The 18,962-nt window shown below is 37.3% G+C and overlaps 1 protein-coding gene across 1 annotated transcript in view; it reads left to right on the forward strand.

Moving 5' to 3' along the window:
* NOX4 (NADPH oxidase 4) overlaps window positions 1–18,962 on the forward strand; it is a 94,441-nt gene that overhangs the window by 18,784 nt on the left and 56,695 nt on the right. The window contains exons 8-11 of the mRNA XM_088534926.1: window positions 2,393–2,473; window positions 6,848–7,076; window positions 9,121–9,285; window positions 9,426–9,488. Of these exons, the coding sequence (XP_088391052.1) occupies window positions 2,393–2,473; window positions 6,848–7,076; window positions 9,121–9,285; window positions 9,426–9,488 (538 nt within the window). The remainder of the gene's footprint in view (window positions 1–2,392; window positions 2,474–6,847; window positions 7,077–9,120; window positions 9,286–9,425; window positions 9,489–18,962) is intronic.

Raw genomic sequence — 18,962 nt, forward strand, 5'->3', positions numbered from 1 at the left:
TACACCATTTTTTGTTTAACAGCTGTTTTAATGTAAACATGCAGATAAAAGTTGACATATGATGCTATCTCTACAAAAGTAACCCTGCTATCTATCAACTTAATGATGTTCAAGAGCATTTCCCTTGAAAACAATTACTACCAATTTTGGAAATCGTATGTGTAAAGGAACATTAAAATATAAGGTTTTAAAATGCCATCTCTTTTTATAGTCAAATATGTCTGTCTTCAGTTTCATCTTTTAAATTATCACGTATATATTCCTTTTCCAAACTATCCGTAAAAGAGTTAAAAATATTTTTGTCAGAACTCTACTATGTAAGTTTACCATATCCCCTTGAAAGAATTGCTGTCTTCTCATATGTTTCTCAATAAGTTAACTCTTGCAGAGCTTCACCTTCTAAAGTGGGTTAATCAAAATTAAAATTAAATGCTCAACTTTTTCTCCAAATTTCAGGCATTTGGGTTTCTAAGAAATATTTAATTCTCTGAATATTTTTTTCTTTACTGTAGTACATGCATACAGAATACTCTATGTAGCATAGTTTAGAAAAGATATAGATAAAGAAGAATCATATAAGGATTAAAATATTAGAAAATGATGTTCCTCACAGTGTGAAATTCAAGGATCTATATCCCTTTGTTTGGGGGTTAGGGGAGGCCAAGGGTACCCTCAGACCTCAGAAGTTGGGAAGTTCGGATTGAATTTCTATCCCTGGAAGTTAAAAAAAAAAAAAAAAAAAAAAAAAAAAAAAAAGGGGGTTCTTTCTGAAAAAAGATACTCAAGATCCCATTGAATTAGTTCAGGACCTAGCTTCTGATGTTGTTTTCTGCAAGAAACCAAATTAATCCAGAGCACAAAGGCCCATGTAGGATCCAGGAGTAAATGGCATTCCCTCTGTGCTTCCCCATCATGTTCCCACTCCCCATAGCAACATCCTCTAGTTTCCTTTTACACATAATCTCTTCCCAAACTCCTTACAGATACTGATATGTGACTGATATTGAAATGCCTAACGGGATGTAGGTAGTTACAAGTGGTGTGAGGAATCTCCAAGAGGAGAAAGTGTCGGAGTGGTGACTGGGAAAAGGAACAGGTTGCAGGACGGTTTTCAAAGCCCTGTGATGTTGTAGAGTTATTAGAATCACTGTTTCTTGGATGTTTTTCTTGGTGTGCCCACAAATAGATTATCTTAATGCTCTTTTCTGACTTAAGAAAGAAAACAATAAGTCCTGTATTGACGTCAACTGATGTAGCGTACATTGCAGATGTGTCAAAACAGGTGTATTTAGTGTTATGTAAACGACTGTAGGAGGAAAAAAAAAATGAAAAGGAGTTAGCTATGTCTGAAGAGTAGCTTCTTAAATTACATACTCAAGAGTTGAGATTGTCTTTTATTTAATGTTTTGGCTTGTTAGTGAAGGTAGAGGTGTTGTTATTTTTTGGGGGGAGAGTTGAAAAGGACTCTTCTGCCATGCTTTATAGTATGAAGAACTGTATACGTGTTCTATTAAGTGGAACGTTTTAACTTATTCACTTCCTTCGTGTGCGTGTGTGACATTTTACTCAAGAAAAAATGGAGGGGAAAAAACAGGCTTAAAACAGTCTTTGCTAAAAACACACTGATGAAAGGAAGTCCTTCTTCCACTTCACCCATCCTCATCCTAGTAAAGCTCCCCTTGTTCCTTCTGAAAGTGCCAGTTGCGGAACCCCATTATATATATATGTGTGTGTGTATCTATATATCTATAGATACACACATACATATGTGACTCCTGAAACTTCTCCTGCCTGTGGTCTTTTTGCTTCCTTGTTCCAATTCTCTTTCCTGTTATACATCTTTCTAATATAAACCTGATATATATCTTTCTTATTTCCATTCCATACTCTAAAAGTTTCTCTCTTCTGCTATCCCTTCTGATGCTGTCTGCTCTACCTATTTGTATTGTATTTAGTAGTGAAACATTAAACATTATAGCTCTGTGTTGGGATAGGGAGAATGCAAGTAGATATTCACTGTAAAGAGGTTGGAGGTTACATTAGGAGTCAGGAGGCTGGAGAACCATTTTATGTATGAGAATCTGGTAGGCACTATATGGGATCTATGAAAGCAGAGAAATCTCCTAATTTAGGAAATGTTCTCCAGCTAGCTCTGTATTTCCCTGACCTTTTTTCTTTTATGTGTTTTCTTGTTTTTCCTTTTGTGACAGTCATTTATTCTTTTTGACTTCTAACAGCTTGTAAATATGGTGTGTGTGTATTTCTAACTGGGCTTTTTCTGTTCTGCATGACTGATGTATAATGATCTATGTCCATGGATCTGTTTTTAATTAGCAGTGTTTCTGGGTGAAGCCATTTGAAATGGCATTGATCTATGGTTTATTCTTTTCAGGTTCTCAAACTATGACATCTTCTGGTACACGCACAACCTTTTCTTTGTCTTCTATATGCTGCTGCTGATTCATGTTTCTGGGTAAGTAAATGAAAACCACCAGCCCTTTTCCTCAAGCAGAACCAAAGAGAACATTCTTCTTGCCTGTTGCCCTTCCTGAGCTTGCTTGTGTACATGGACCAGCCTCCTGAGAAGAAGTCATCTTTGTTTTTTCTGACAGACAGTTGTCTAAGTAAAGAGTTAAAGTTCAGACTGTGGCTTGGAGAATCATCTATTATTACAGGCAGCTAACCATTTTCTTCACTTTCAGATTTATTCTTTGTCTGTTTTGCCAGTTAAGAAAACATTATTATTGCTTTTCTGCCTTCTGTCACCTTGCTGCTGAGAGGAAGATAGAAAATTAAGTCGCTTCTTTCTGCCTCCTACCTCCCTACCTTCTCCTTTTGACTCCCAAGGAGATGGTAGGAAAGACCTCCTCCTAATTTTCTTCTCATTGCTCTGGTACAGAATTTGCTATTTTTTTGTCCAGATTATAGCACATGTACATCATAGCTGTGTTTCCATATCATCAAGCTCAATCATTTTTCTCAGATATATATCTGTCTCAAACAGGCCCAGCTCTGCTGCAGGACAAGCAGCCTCCATGAGTTCTGCCATGTGAAGATCTAGTCCATTATCAGTGAAGTTTTGTCTGTGGATAAAAAGTGCAGACATTGGTACAAGGAAGGGATGTATTTGAATGAGGCTAATTTCTCCATGTCATCAAACATCTACTAAAACATGGAGCACTGGAATTTCTGTGTGACACTGAGCACCACTGTTTAAAGTAAACAGTGAAAGGTAATTAGGCCAAGCCAGATCACTGTAGGAATAATGTTGTTGAACAAAACAAACTCAGCTTGAGATCTGGTGAATTAAAATAATGAGTTCAAACAATTGAAACTCCTGGACAAAATTCCAGTTGTTCTGTGGGCTTTGTGCTGTGGCATAGCTGTTTTTCATAGGGTTGAGGGAGTTGATTCTGGTCTATTCTTCTCATCCTAGGACAGGATGAGGGATAAACTTCCCAAAATTATTTCTGACTGATAACTTCTTGGAAACATCTGATGACTGAGATCTTCTAACTTCTTTAGATGATCTATTGCATTGATTGCCTTCCTAGTATTTTTAATATTTAAATCCAGTTTAAATCTCCTTCACTGGTTTTATCCTTTGCCTGTTGTTTTCCTAGTCATGTTGTTATGAAGAGTCTAGTTTGAGATTCACAAACCATGTTACCAAGTACTAAGGAGGTGTCTCTTTGTGCAGGCCTCCTTAAATGCTGAAATGGAAAACCTTTGAGTCTAAGAGTCTAAGAGTTTAATGAGTCTAAGAGCTGAATGCCAGATAAAAGTGAGAGAAGAATGAGTCATGGAGTGTGGGAGTCAGTACTGGATTAAGACACCTAAATTTAGATCTCTGCTTGTTTCTAAGTGTCTGTTTCCCATTGTAGTCTAATGAGTACTAATGAATACAGTCAATGGAGCCTGGAGAATGCTCCAGCTGACCTACTGCTATAGGTCTGGTCTATATTCAGGTAAACTGAAGAAAGAATAGACACCTATGTTTGGGTGACTTCTAAATATAATGCCCTAGAGATTTACAGGCAAATGGTCCGTTATTCTTTAGTGCAAGGCATTTCCTGTGACAGGACTGTGTAGGCAGATTGGGTGCAGATTTGCCTATTTTGGAATCTCTTCTTTGGAGTATTTCCATAATTTCCATGTTCCTGTTTCGTTTCAAACTGGATATGGATATGTTTTCATGCTATCCTGTTTTTCAGAGTAGCCAAGCACTGCTCAGCTGTGTATTATGTGACATAATTCCTCTGTCATATGTGATTGGTTTGTTCTTTCATGTCTGCTCTAAGAGAGAGGAGAATCTTTCAGAGCATTATCCTTAGAGAGTTTTCTTGCTTTTATGCTTCTTGCAGTATGACTTTCAAGTATTATAGTGGCTTAGGGCTTGATGCATGTCTACATGAACTTATCTGTGTTTTAAACCGCTAATGGCAACATTAGAAAAAGTTTGGTTAAAATACAAGCTACATGTTTATACTACCAGTGTAAGGAGCTACAAAGCGTTTGGAACTGTATCCTCAGTTGGAACAAATCTGGTATTGCTGTGTTTGGAGTTAAATGGGTTATGCTGGTTCACAGCAGTTGAGAATCCAGCCTTGGTTGCTGCAGTTATCCGAAGGTTTATCTTCAGGAGTGTAAAAATTCTTAACATTCCACTCGCACATTGATCTTTATCAGACCGAGGACCCCTCACCTTGAGTTGTGGAACAGAATGTGGATGAGAAGATAGGAGTAATGCAATTCCTTTTAAAGATATTTAGAATTACTGATGTCTAGCTTATCATAAAATCTCAAGAAATAGCAATATGTTTTCCAGCTTTTAGCCAGAAGTGAATGTTTTCATCCACTGTCAAAGTATATATGTGTCTGCCATACATATAAGCATCTTCTTATCCAGTATTTTGTGAGGTAGATCCAATTTTCTCTGTATAGGGAGTGGAAAATTTGGTCAGATGTTGATGCATGCCCATGTCTATATGCTCTGTTTCTCAGACTGTCAGACACTTTCATATGACTTGTCCTTCCTCTCCCTCCAATTTTTTGTTTGCTGAAGATGCCTGTCTCCTACTTAGTGACTTGCATACTGCGCTTTTAAAAATTGAGCTGTTGTACCAAATAAATATATGAGGATAGGTATCAGGCTTCTTGGAGTTGCACAGAGCACAATCTCTTTGGGAACTGGTCTGGGCTGTGTGAGACAGTTTGTCTTTCCACAACTGCTTTAGAAATGGAAGTCATGGCAGCTGCTGTTACAGGCACCTATGTCATCCCAGTTCGCTGCTCAGTTAGCATTTTTGTAATAGCTTAAGCAAGCTGCAGATCACTGAAGGAGATGCTCATGTTTGCAGTTCAGATATTCATGTCACAAAAAAAAAAATGAATACTTTTTCGGATGTTATGAAGCCAGAGAACCTGGGAGAGCAGCTGGTCAGCATACTTACTGAGGTATTATATGTTCTGTGACTTCCAGCTAAACCCATGAAGCACCATAATGTTTGTGGAGCAAGAAACTAGCATAGTTCTAGAGATATGTGTCATTTTGCAAATACAGGATGACCAACAGTGTTTCCAGATGTGAGCAATAGGGATGAACAGGCAATAAATATAGACAAAAGCAAGGGTGTAGGCATACAGACAATTCCCAAGTGATTTGCCCAGAGTCAGACATGGAATTTAGAGCGAGCAGGTTTAAGTTCCAAAGTGCGTTATTCCCTGGATCATGCTGGAAGCCTGTTGCTGGCTGTCAGGGCTGTATTTCAAGTTGGGAAGAGTGCCAGGAGCCTGCCAGAGCCCATTTAACTTGGGAATATGGCTTAACTTGGGAATATGGCTTATGTTCTATTTCTCTCTGTTCTTGTGAACACTGTTGCTGATGCTATGTGTGTGTGGAGAGGGGGGCATGTAGCCTTATATTTGGAACGTAGGCTTGAGATGAGCCTTCTGCCTAGCACTCGGAAGGCAAATCTCAGCAGTCATTGCACTGATGTGCCTTATTTCCTAGCCAGCACCATCCTACCCAGCTGTCATTTAGCCCTTTGTTTTTCGAATATTTCTATTTGTGGTTTTACTGTCATCAAATACAGATTCTTTGGAGACAAGTAGTACTTCTGAAGAGTTTTATTGCTATTATTATTGATTCTTTCCCTGTTTGAATGATTCATGCATGCGTTGAGATATCCCAGAGTGTCTCAGGTTCCCATTCCTTAGTTTCTAACCACGGATGCAAAATTCTCACTCTGTTTTAGTATAAATCTAACTCTAATCTAAAAAACAAGCACAGATCCTACAAAATAATTTTCTAGATTGGCTCCTTGGCTTTCATGCAGAGCTTTCTTCTTCCTTCTTTCCATTTGACAAGATGATGTTCAAAGGAGCAGTAATGCTCACAAATCATTTCATTATGTGTGATCCTGATAAACACCAAGTGGTGGGCACATTCCTGCAGTTTATGAGCTGGTAACTTAGGACACTTTTGCTATAGATTGCCTTAAGAACAGGTCTTAGTGACTCTAAGGAGGAGGAGTGAAATAGCCTGGGTTTGATTGAACTAGAATTATGATTATTTGTTTTTTTTTTGAAGGCTCCCGCACTGTCTACCCCTTTCAAACAATGCTCAGCTTGAGGCTGCTCAGTGGGGAAATGCCAAGTGAACTGCAAAAGTTAAACCTTGCCTCTAGTGGATTTATGGTCGCAAAGCCTCATTGAAAGTCCAGAAAACAAACTAAAAAATCATATCAACAAGCCTTGGGACTACTTCCAAAAATCATCTTAAAAGAAAGGGAAACTACTTGGCTTTGACAGCTGCTTTAGTATCTTTATTTTTCTCTTCCTACAGAGGGGTGCTGAAGTACCAGTCTAATTTACAGGAACATCCTCCTGGTTGCTTTAATCCCAACAAAACACTTTGGGCGAATATGACGGTGCCAAAGGCTTTTGGAGAGACATTTCCTGACTACACTCCTGAGTCTTTCCCAGAGGATTTAGCAGTACCGCAACCCTTTGTGCAAAATAAGTTTGTGAGAATTTGTTCTGAGGAACCCAAGTTCCAGTCGCACTTCCCAGAGGTCTGTATGATCCGACATTTCAGGTATTACAAGTCATGCCAAGTCTTGCAGTCAGCCATAACCACTAATTTTTGCTTTTCCAGACCAGATGTTTTAATAATGGAAAACATTATTAAAACTTTTCCAGACATTCAAAGATTTGGTGAGAAAAAAACAATCTGTATTAAACTTTGATTGGCATTACTGTGTAGTGCATAGAATGGGGTGGAAAAATGTGAAGAGATTATCTGTAATATTCCCTTTTTTACTACATGATAAGGTTGATGTTGCTATAAATGTGATTCTAAATTACAGCATAGCATTTCAGAGCAAACTTAGTATTTATATAACATACTCACACAGTCCTTTTGTAAGTACTGTGAGGCAGTAGCTAATTGAAATAATCAAACACCATTTGTTCTCTTTTTTGCCATGCAGACACAATTCCTAATACGCATTCCTGAAATGCAGTTGTTTTGGGTTTGGCTTTGTGACAGGCTAGCCTGTTGTTTGCAGAGAATAATGTCATATGTAGTATGGGTAAATGAATATGATAACAATGGGGATTAAACAGCCTTTCTTTTTCTGTTTTCCTTTTTGTTTCTGCATGTCTTGCGGTAGTAACTTTTTCTTCAAGCAGATTTTCTAATTTCTTCTGAGGAAAGATGAGTTGCGCTATATTGACAGGCAGCCCGAGGTACACAAATATCAGGTGTTCAAAGTGGTCCCATAACAGACTTCACAGGTTTTCCTATTTATTATTATCATTGCTTTCTGTGGAACATGACTGTCCCTTAATACCTTTTATGGGAGCCCAATTTATTATGGAGCATGTAATAATAAGAACTTGTAGTCAATGCTACACTAATGTCCTGCAACAGAATCCTTTGGATTTGTATTTTGTTGTGATACTACACTTGAGTTAAAAGTCTCAGTGTGCATCTAGCTTCCATATGACCTGTAGGATATCAAACTATGCCTTCTTTGGGGGTAAAGATGCATCCTTTAAACCTGTTTATGCAAAAGGAAGTGCCATGAAAAGAAATAGCCACTTGGTGTTTTCTTGGCAGCTTCTAACATTATTTTAGAATTTTTCTGCATGTGGAAATAGTTTACGTACTTAGAAATACCAAGTCCAAAAGAAAGAGCTTGCATTGCTCTTAGGGCGTGTGAGTTACTTGTGTTTTTATGGACAGAGATACTTGAGGAAATTAAAAGCTCCAGTAGTTGCAAGAGATGCTGATGTGTAACTTTAAAAGTTGGAGTGGGAGGATGGATGAGCGGATAGGGCACTTCCAGTGTCTTGACTTGAGTGACTTAGCAGATGTAGAGTTAATTGTTAGCTCTGCCATAAGCTCGTGCTAATTGACTTTTAGGATAGGATTCAGCTGAACAGCTGCAAATGTCTCCAGCTAGTCACACTGAGCTCTTTTTATAGTCAGTGCAGAGAAATGGGCACTTTCAGGGCACAGTTTGTCTAGCAACACATCTTCCATAGGGGAAAATGGGTCCTGTTTCAAAAATGCGAATTTCTCTCTTGCCTATAATGTTCTACTAACTTACTACTTATATAAATTCTATAACACAAGGAGAGTTTCTTTCTTTTTTCTTTCTTTTTTTCTCTGTAACTGATTACATGAGGTAATAGTCAAATAATATTGCAACTAGGACAGTGTTTGCACTTAAAGGTTAACCGGTTTTATAGTACTTTGGTCAGTTAGATTTTGAAACAATAAATGTACTGCGTCATTTGCTTCTGAAATCAGTTGCAATCTAACTACATAAAAATAGAGTAACATGGTTGCAAATGAGGACATTAGCATTTTGTTCCTGATTAGTTTTATGATTGAAATCATTTGTGCTTGTGGATGTTGCTGCCAGATAGACTCATTAAGTCCTTGTAATGAGCTTGGATTGCGTGTAGAGAGATGTGGAGATTATTCGTGACCAAAACACAGCCCAAAAAAAGGTGTGAAATGAGATCCTGCAAGCACTCGCATTATTCTGAAATTAGAAGACATACGATGAAAAGTCCTAGGTGTAATATACTGTTGTTTTTCCTTAGACATGGTTTTGGATTTCTGGACCTCTGTGCTTGTATTGTGTAGAAAGGCTGTACCGCTACATCCGCAGTAATAAGCCAGTCACCATAACTTCAGTGATAAGCCATCCCTCCAATGTCCTCGAAGTAAGGATGATGAAAGTCAACTTCAAAGCAAGGCCTGGGCAGGTGAGTTGATGTGCTCCTAAAAAATCACCACTATTCATATAGCATTGTCTGGTTTCCACTTTGTATGCGCTAACCCACCACAGAACGTTGTCACAATATGTTTTCCATCATTTATTTTTCTTTGGCTCATTTTATTTCAGTATGTTATTCTACACTGTCCAAGAGTGTCAGCTCTAGAAAGCCACCCATTCACCCTTACCACGGTAAGAAACCCTTTTACTTTGACATAAAGAGTTTTTTTAGGTACTTTCCCATTTATTTATATTTGGTGAGCAAATGATCTCCATTGCCTTCAGGGTGAAAAAATCCCTTCAGAAGAGTGTATGTTTCATTTATAAGGGTAACAATGAGTATGAAATGGCATAATTATAATGTATGATAGTACTCAATACATATTTAATTTTCTCTACTGTTGAGAAAATTGTAATGAGAACTTTTTTCAGAGTTTTACGTAAGTGGAAAACAATAATAAATAAATAAATGAAATCCATGTGATTTTGATTATTCAGTTTCAAATAAAAGAGGGTTCAGCCATCTGTGTGTAGACCTTAATGCAGAATGAGCACATATTCTAATGAATTTGCTATCATTTTTGCTATTCAGTGAAGTGAATAGACATTTCCCTCAATTGCTTCTGCAAACAAAGTTAGAGGAACATGAAGTTTAAAAAAAAAGTTTTTAACGTCTTCTGCTTTTTTAATTATTATTATTAAGAGATATATCAGTGACTTAAAGTGATATACCAGTGAAGTCATACAACCTTGAGATTATCACTTATTTTGCCTAGTCTAACTAGAATGAGACCTCAAAGTTCGGAAAGACTGAAATAAAGTGAAATTGTCTTTGAATGTTCTTGAAGCTGTCCAGGTATGAGCAGTAGTGACCTAGTAAGTGTTGAAAAAATTGTAAATCCAAATTTCAGCAGAAATTAAGTTTGTGCTGTAAATCTGGCAGTGCATCTTGGTTAAGGAAAACCTCTTCATGGTTTAGTGAAGTATTGATGACGGTATGGTAGAAAGGTCTTCCTTCTTGACATGGGCAAATGGTGACTTGCAGCCAAGTGCGGTGTTTTGTGTTTGAAAAAGAAGTGTGATGAAGTCTGGTATTTGTAAAGCTTTTCTGGCTATTCTGATTGCCAGTAAAAAGCAGAGGGATGTGGTATTTATCTGTTATTAACTCCAGTAGGCAATAATTGAGGCCATCCTCTGTGTAATGCCTAAAAATAACTAGAAGTGCAGTGCTTAAAAAAGATGTGCATTGCAGTATCCGTGGGATGGTAGCTGTATTTTTTTTTTTCTTGGTATAAAAAGATTTAATCAGTATTTCTACTTTTTGATTAGTTTAGCAATCAGGAGGTAAATTTAAAGGACTCAGCATAAGTCTCAGATTGCTCTTAACAGTAGTTTTGCACTGGCAGAGCTTTAATGGGGTTATTTCTGTTCTGTAGTGGTTCATACTTCTCACTTGAATGAACATTATGTTCTTATTTTCTGACTATCCAATCAGTGGAAATTAAAATAGTAGTAATAATGTGATTGTTATTAGACAGTGCATAGTTTAGAAGATATAGGACATTTATAAAGATTTCATCTTTTTATATGAGGACACTGGTGAAGTAAAGGATTGTGATATTAATTTCCAGAAATAATGCCATCACAGAATATAAAGCCTGATTCAGTAGTAATATTCTCTCAAGCAAAAATTGGTCAGAAAAGAGACTGCTGAAATGAACTTACTGAGTTAGGTCACAGGATGAAGTTATACAGAAAGTTTTATTCTGATTAGATTCTTTGCACAATTTCAGGATTTCATACACTGTTTTAAAGGACTTATTATAATACTGACTGTTATTAAAAAAAAAGATTTTTGCAGGAAAACTTCTAGGAAACTTGTAGGTCTGAGAGCTATGTAAAACAGATCTGCTGTTCTGAGTGTTTTCTTAGTGAATATAAATCACTCAGTTATATTCAGATATAGTGCAATTTATTTTAGTTAGATACACAAGTTTAGCTGATAAAGTGTGTGCATTTTTTACAATTATGTATTAAATAAAAAATATTAAAAAGTACAGTTTTTACTCATGCACAATGCATTATATTTGAAACACGTAATATAGAACTGGCAATTTCCGTGCATGGTCAATGCATTATTCTTTAAATTACAGTTGTGGTGTTCAACATAATAAGATATCCTTCAAGACCATGTTTTAACTGTAAGATATGAAGTTTCTACTGGGTTATTGAGTTTCATTTTTACTGCCACAGACATATTTCAGCATCATTTGTGCTGCAGACAGGACTGTTATTGGATAAAAAGCAGTTTTATAGCATAATAAGGAGTTGAAATGTCTAGGTTTATGACAGTCTTCTTTCCCAGTCTAAGCAGGGGACAGTCATTTCCACATGCCTTACTAAGTCGGGAATACATTTTGGGCTGCTGTCCTGATAGGAAGGTTACTTTACTTTAAGGTGATACCAGACATGGCAATATGCTTATGTAGGGTATAGGCAATATCTTAATTCTGTACATTTTCTTGCTCCCATCTGACCCACTTGTAGCTGTGACTCTTACCCAAGTAAATAGAAAGTGGCAGCCATTATTAAAAAAATGTGTGCAATGCTGTCTATTTTCCTTTTCCTTTTTCTTTCTAATTAACATCCTTCTTTCCATCCCTAATGGAAGGGGTGAGTAGATAATAGGGGCAAAATGAACATGTGAATTTGGAGAAACACAAATCATGGTCCTGCAGAACTCAGAGTTGCCAATCTGGCTTTTTGCTAACCTGTGGCTGGAAGCTTCAGTCAGAGATTTCTGACCCATGTCCAGGCTCTCGGAGATCCTGTTTTTCTCTCTTAATTGACACGGAAGGTGGTATTTTGGAACTCCATTTTTAAAGTACCCTTTTACGTGTTTTATGCTTGGAATGGCAAAGCGCGGATGACCCAGCATCTGAGATTCCTGCTGGTGACTTTTAAGGGCCTGTTCTTGGTGAGCCATTAGTCCTCACTGCTCTGTTGTCCTTGACTTTCCTTTAGCAAAATGATTTCTATTGAACATCTTTTATCATGCTTTTTTCCCCAATTTCTGTTCAAAATTGTCATAAGGAGTGACTACTGTTGCTATCCTATGTGTGTGTGTGGACATTTTTCAATCTGGTATCCCTTTATATCCAATTTCATTATTTTACATAGGCGTTATTCTGTCCCATGATAGAATCTGAGCAGAATCAGCTCTGTAGTGGAGAGAAATAGTTTTTGTAAATTAATATTTGGACTGAAGTTTATTAAAGGGGCAAATGATTTTTCGTTGATTCCACTTGAACTATTTTATGGAAATTTGCCTTCAGATATCAAGAGCTTAATGTGGTCTGGAGATCACACCATGTGAGAGGATGGGAACCTCTCCATCCTCCAGGTATAAGGAATCCAAAAATCACTGGAAATTTTCTCTTTAGTGTCCTGCTTCCAGAAACTGCAATTTCTTTGCAGCATTTCTTTGGAAGAAAGTGTGGAGCTCATCTGTTCTGGAATATAGCTTACATTTTATTATCTATAATAATCAGAGCGGAAAAAGAAAACAAACATCAGACATGGTACGAATTTCAAGTATTCAGGATTGTCCTTCATTACAGTTCAGATATTCAAAACATTACTTCAACTTTCTAAGCTCTCACAGGGTCAAAACTTACTCTCCTACCTTTTTCCAAAATAAACAAAATAAGTTTATGTAGATTCCTCTTGTCTTTTTTTTTTTTTTAATTTTAGAAATTGCATTACAGTTTCTCTTTGCTTAACAAGAAGAGAGTAAGGCTTGTAGTTTATGGTAGCATTATTTTTCTTTCCACCCCTATCTTACATTTTCCACTTAGTATTGAATTCCTTCTCTTTCCAGACACTTAACCACATTATTGGGTTTTTGCAGCAGCATGAAACCATTGTACCGACCACTTATGGCCACACACTTCCTTTTTGCTAATGAATGACTTCAGAAGTGGATTCCCATTTAGAAGATGTACTGATGTCTTACAAGAGAAGCTGCATTCTCTGCTATGATTTTGGAATTGTTTCTCCCATTGGCATGCAGTGGTCGGCAGTAAGCCTCATGGAAGTAGCTCTGTGTTTTGCAGATGTTAAGTGCTTCAGAAGATGTGGCATGTCTTTTCGTGTGGTCTTTTCTGAACCTACTACAGTCTCAGTTCAAGCCACAAGCTCTTACAAGCCGTAATTTAAACAGCTTGGCTACTAAAGTACAAGTATCTACTTCCAGCACCTCATAAAGCTGGGATAATCGTGTTGTTTTAGTAATGTTGATTTGCATGTCAGGAGGTAGGAAACAATTGCTTCACTTTATGTGCAGCTAATGTTGTGACAGACCTTGAAATAAGGACAAGACTGAGAGCTGGATTCTTCTGATTCTGGAGGTGTCTCATGTCTGAGGTTTGTGGAAAACTTCTGTTGTAAAATATCCATCCTCAGATGCAGGATCAAATAATTTGTTTTCCTAAATTTGTGGCAGTTTTGATTGTCACTAGTTTTTGTCATGCCTATTTCCCATTAGCCTTGACCTATAAATTGCACAAAGCTGGAAGTTTCTGCTATTGTGAAACTCAGAGCTCATTTAAACTGCTGTCTGAATAACTTTTCATAGATTAAAAACGTGGGGAGTTCCAGTACTCTCATTTTACAAAAGGGAACCCAAGGCACAAAGCAATGGAGTACACACTACTCCACGTCTCCTTTTATTGTGCAAATGTCCTATAAGAGACAGTCAGAAAAGGAGCCAAACTTAGGTCCTCTGAATTACCTCACTGCATTGGGGTGATGCTGAAGGCTGCAGGTGCTAACTTCACTGGCTAGAATTAGTCTTGAGACTAGCCCTGCGATGCTGTGTGCCAGAGAAAAGGTAGTTTCTGAGGACTGAATTCTATATCCTAGAGTTCCTCTCCAGTGATAACAGTGACTAGACCACAATTTATTCCTTCACTAAAGTTATTCAGATGACTGATCCATATTGAATTTATCTGAAGTTGAGGCCATCGTTTTGTTAGAAGACACGCAACACCAGGTGGGATGCATTTCACAAGCTCTTCTCTTTTTTCCTTTCTTTGCTTGTGTCCTGTTCTCCACTGACATTTGCAGCAGCTGGTAGTGGTCCACAGGAATCTTAGCCTGATAAATTCACATTCTTCTGGTAGAGAAAAAAACTTTGCCTGGTCTGTGTATCACCAGCCTTCACTGGTGCCTGGCTTCACTCAGAGATTTCATTCCTTTCTCCATCATTCCCCCTGACTCAGAACTATTACTGGGATGCTGCCACCCCTCTGGCAGTTCTTTAAGCATCCGGTATCTCTACTGGAAACAGTTAAAAGCCCCCTTATCCTTTAGATAAATGGCATCCTGTGCAGATGTTAGTCTATATTGTGATTAATTAACCTAGGAGTTGCCTCTTTCTATGTAGACAGAGTACCCTTTCTTCTGCTCTTGTCAGCAGTGCAGCACGAAATATTCTTGATGAATGCCTTTGTACTTCACTTGCCTCTAGAAAGCTGTTGAAGATCCTTCATCATTTTAAGAAATATATATCCTGAGCTTGATGTTGACTTTTCAAATTAATACTGTCTTAACATTAGAATTGTCCTTTAGTGACTTTTTTTTTCATTATCATATTCATATATCCCAAGATCTCTTGCTAATAGGGCACAAATAAATTGCATAAGCTCTTCTTGAACTTCCTCTGCTTCTCTGTTCAAAGCAAACTTTGCTTTACGAGTTTTGTGAGATGGAGTTAATAAAGACAGGTAGCACAACCATGACACTGATCAAAAGAAAGATCTCATCTCCCAGGCTCTTGGCCTTTATGAAATATCTTCTTCACATTAACATGAGAAGCTGCTGCTTCAGATCCTGCAAAGTTTTAGCTCTTCCCTTAATGTTTATATTCTAATTCTTTTAGAAGCTAGGTAGAGACCAGTTACCAGCACGAGACAGGTCTTTCTTTGCAAGTGTAGAAATAAGTGCTGCCACCACTCAGTTACTTCTGCACAGCATAACAAGTCTGTTTTTTAAATTCTACTAAGGGAGATGTTGGAAGAATCTGACAATAACAAGCTCCAAGAAGTTCTGCCCATTCACTCTGTCTCTTTGTGCACATGGTTTAATTTGAAGCAGATTAAACCAGACCAGTAATGCAATGTGTTTCTTCCTTCCCCTCCACAATACAGTTCTGTGTGAGGAAGAAAAGAAAAAATCCTGAGGGACTTAGACCCAAATTTGAATTCTTTGCTTATGTGCATGGATGGACAAATCCTTGCCATGTAGTTTGCTAGTACCACGTTTTGGGGGGCACGTTTGTGTATGTTTAATATCTTGAAGCTGAGTTTTGAGGAACAAGATGCTTGCTTCTACAGATATTCAGATTTACAGACAAAATCCAAATATGTGCTATGGAGGAAGAAGACTTGTTTGATTAGTTGTATCCAACTATAAAGATATGTAAGGCAGTAAGTACTGAACATCAAGCAGAAAATACTAGGTTAATTAATCATCCCAAAATAAGGAAGAAGTTACCTGAAGGAGCTTTCTGAATGCACATGACAAATTACTGTACTGTTCCTAAATGTCTCTGAGCTGTTACTTATTTATCTATTTTCGGCCTTTGAGGATTATTTATTTCCTATAGTGTGAATTTTCCATATCCCTTCTCCACCTCCATGTAGGTTCAGTTGCCATATGGCCTGCTGAGATGACAGGCTAATGGCTCTAGGCTGGACATTTACAATTTGGGGCTTGATGTCTTATTAGAAAGGGCTCAGCAAATAATACGTGTTATGGGCAATAATGTCACAGCATGGGATACCCTTAGTTTTGTAAGAGGTAGCCTTGTTTGTTTTTTCTTCTTAATAACTGAACCAAGGCTCTCTTTATCCTTTAAAAGTCCCTGAAAAGTCCTCCACTGACTTCAGTGGAATTGTAACAGTCCAGGAGTGAGGTTTTAAATGGACTTGTTTTGAGCCAGGCACATTCAAAATCAGAAGAAAAGATGCTGAAGAAGACTGGCCAGTGTCATAACCTCAAGAAATAAACTCTGCAGAGCAGGAAAAGCTTAGAGGCCAGATCCTGAGCCACTTCATCAGAAAAATGAAGTTATTGGAAGTTTGCCTGAGCAAAAACTATGTGAGGACATTAAGAGATAAGCTCATACTGACAGATAAATGCAATAATAATAAAAAAAATCTAACATGATGACATTCTAATAAGATTTGTTAAATATCTTAAGCAAATGGTTATGGAACTTGACTTTATGTGGTGATTTATCAAGCATTTAGGGAAATTCAGATATGGTGAAGTATACTGGCAAACTAAAGAAATCCCTAGAGCATTTCTGCTCTTCATGTATAGAAATATAGCAGCTGTTTGATGAAGTAAAACAAAAGTAAAACAAAAATAGAGTAGATTTATCTTTCAGATTTCTTTAAGTGCTTCCTTGAACTTATTTGTTTGGTTTTCAGTTTAATAATTTTGAAACCTGCAAAAAAAATCCTAAGTAAAGCTCCACTTTCATTTAACCTTATTCACTCTTTTTGATCTTGGAAACACAGAAATAGACAATTTCACTAAATCCTGTATTATCCTTCAGCAGATACTTTAAACAGAGATACCAAGTCTCTCTGGTGAGCTTTTTGTTTTCAAAGTTTATTTTGTCATTAATCATGACATTCAGATAAACTTTATACCATATATAAATAAATGAATAAACAATGAACTATAAATCTTGTTAAGGTTTCCTGATTCAAAAAATAAAACTTGATGAGTCCTTGCTTCCACTCTTGTAATCAGAGATGGCCACAATTTCATCCCACAGTGCTTGGGAAAAAAAGTATTTCCTTAAAAGCTAGCAGATGCAAAATCTTTCTAAATTGTATTGGAGCCCTTTTGAAGCTTCCATGTAACTAGGGTTTCAGCTCAACTTTTTTTACTGACCAGTATGGAAACCAATTGATTTTTTTGCCATATCAAATAGTTCCTGCTCCCAACTAGGGTCAGGGATAATATCTGCTATAATTGATAAAAAATCACATCAAATTTATTTTCCTGAAAATTAATTAATATGGACGAAGAACTGATGGATAAAATAAATAAGAGATTGGGTGAATCCAGAAAGTTACGAAGAGAAGTATTAAAAGGTGAACATAAGTTAGAGGAAAAAGTCTTAAAATTCAGAACTGGACAAAATGGGGAGGAAAAAACAAACAAACAAAAAAGTGTTCAAGTGCCTTGCTGCTGTGATTTCCATTGATAGCTGGTAACCTTGTTACCTAAATTTCACCCAAGTTTTGATTTGCATGGAGAATATTCCAGCAGTATAAAAGTATATTTGCGGAGTATAGCAAGTATCCAGGTAGTTTAGTGGAGAAGTGTGTTTTGTCCCAACAGAGGTGGTTCTTCTAGGTTAGTTTCTCAGTTAGGTTAGAGAGTGGTCTGGGTAGTGAACTAGAAATGCCAGCATGAAAAAAATTAGGCAGAAATTTTAAGCATGAGTACAGTTAATACAAGGACAAAGTACTAAAGGAAATGAAGCGCTTTGTCTCCTACGGTCTTAAAATTAAGACCAGCTGTCGAGCTTGGATCTGCACTTTAGCCTGGTAAAAATACGGTGTATCCTGGTAGAGCGGTTTGGAGAGACTGAATAGAAAATGTGTGGATCATCTTATGAGCACTTTTTTTCATGAGCACATCACACCACTGAGAGTAATTTAGCTGTAGCTTGGGGATGCCCACAGCTTCTTCTCAGGGATGGGGAGAAGGAGCCTTCTGTGCCATCATCCAGAGTCCTTGTTCAGCCATCAGCTACGCTAGGGCAGCGTTGCTCCATGATGTGCTGGGATACCCCCTGAGGATGAGGAGAGGCAGCCTTTGGGTGGAAATATTGCTCTGTTGTCTTTTGCTCCTTCAGGAACAAATGTTCACGTTCTTAGTCGTGGTGTGTTTTTCCCACTAGCTAACTTGTCATTCTTAAATTATATGAATGGAATATTACTATGTAAAATGTCTATGGGGCAAAGGAGAATCAGCAAGAGGTTTTAACATTGGTTAAGCTGCAAATGCAAAGATGTAGAAGTGTGTCTTAGAACACCTGCAGCAGCAAAACTTTATGGGAGCAGACTATTACACTTACTAAAAACAAATAATGACATTTCATATTATTTATTCAATATGATATTAATTATTTTATATGATCAATATTTTCAAAAATGCATTATGAAAACTATGTCAAATGTTTCCACAAAAATCTTCCCTCAGATTTGTTCACTCACTCTCCGCTGGGTCTTTTGACCTTTCACAGGTGCTGAACACCTATGGAAATTAGATTTTCAGAAATCTGTCATTGGCTATAAGACATTTAAAATTAAAATCTATTTTACATTTAAAACTATTGGTGTATTTACAATCCTGAGACATCTATTGCTTTGAAAGTTTTTGGTTTTCTCAGGCACAAGAGTGAATGGTCAGATTCAAATTTAAAAATAAAACTGTTTTTGGCTCTGAATAATCTAACAACTGAGAGCTGCAGGGAGGGAGCGAGGTTGCAAATGCTGCATTCTGTAGTATGGACTCACAGGAATTAGTGAGTGTGGCTTTGTGGTTTATATTACAGAAAAATTAGACCCCGGATGACCA

This window comes from Tinamus guttatus, unplaced genomic scaffold, assembly GCF_059628265.1.
Source record: "Tinamus guttatus ecotype Peru unplaced genomic scaffold, ASM5962826v1 Tinamus_guttatus_pri_ptg000602l, whole genome shotgun sequence".
NCBI classification, from domain to species: domain Eukaryota; kingdom Metazoa; phylum Chordata; class Aves; order Tinamiformes; family Tinamidae; genus Tinamus; species Tinamus guttatus.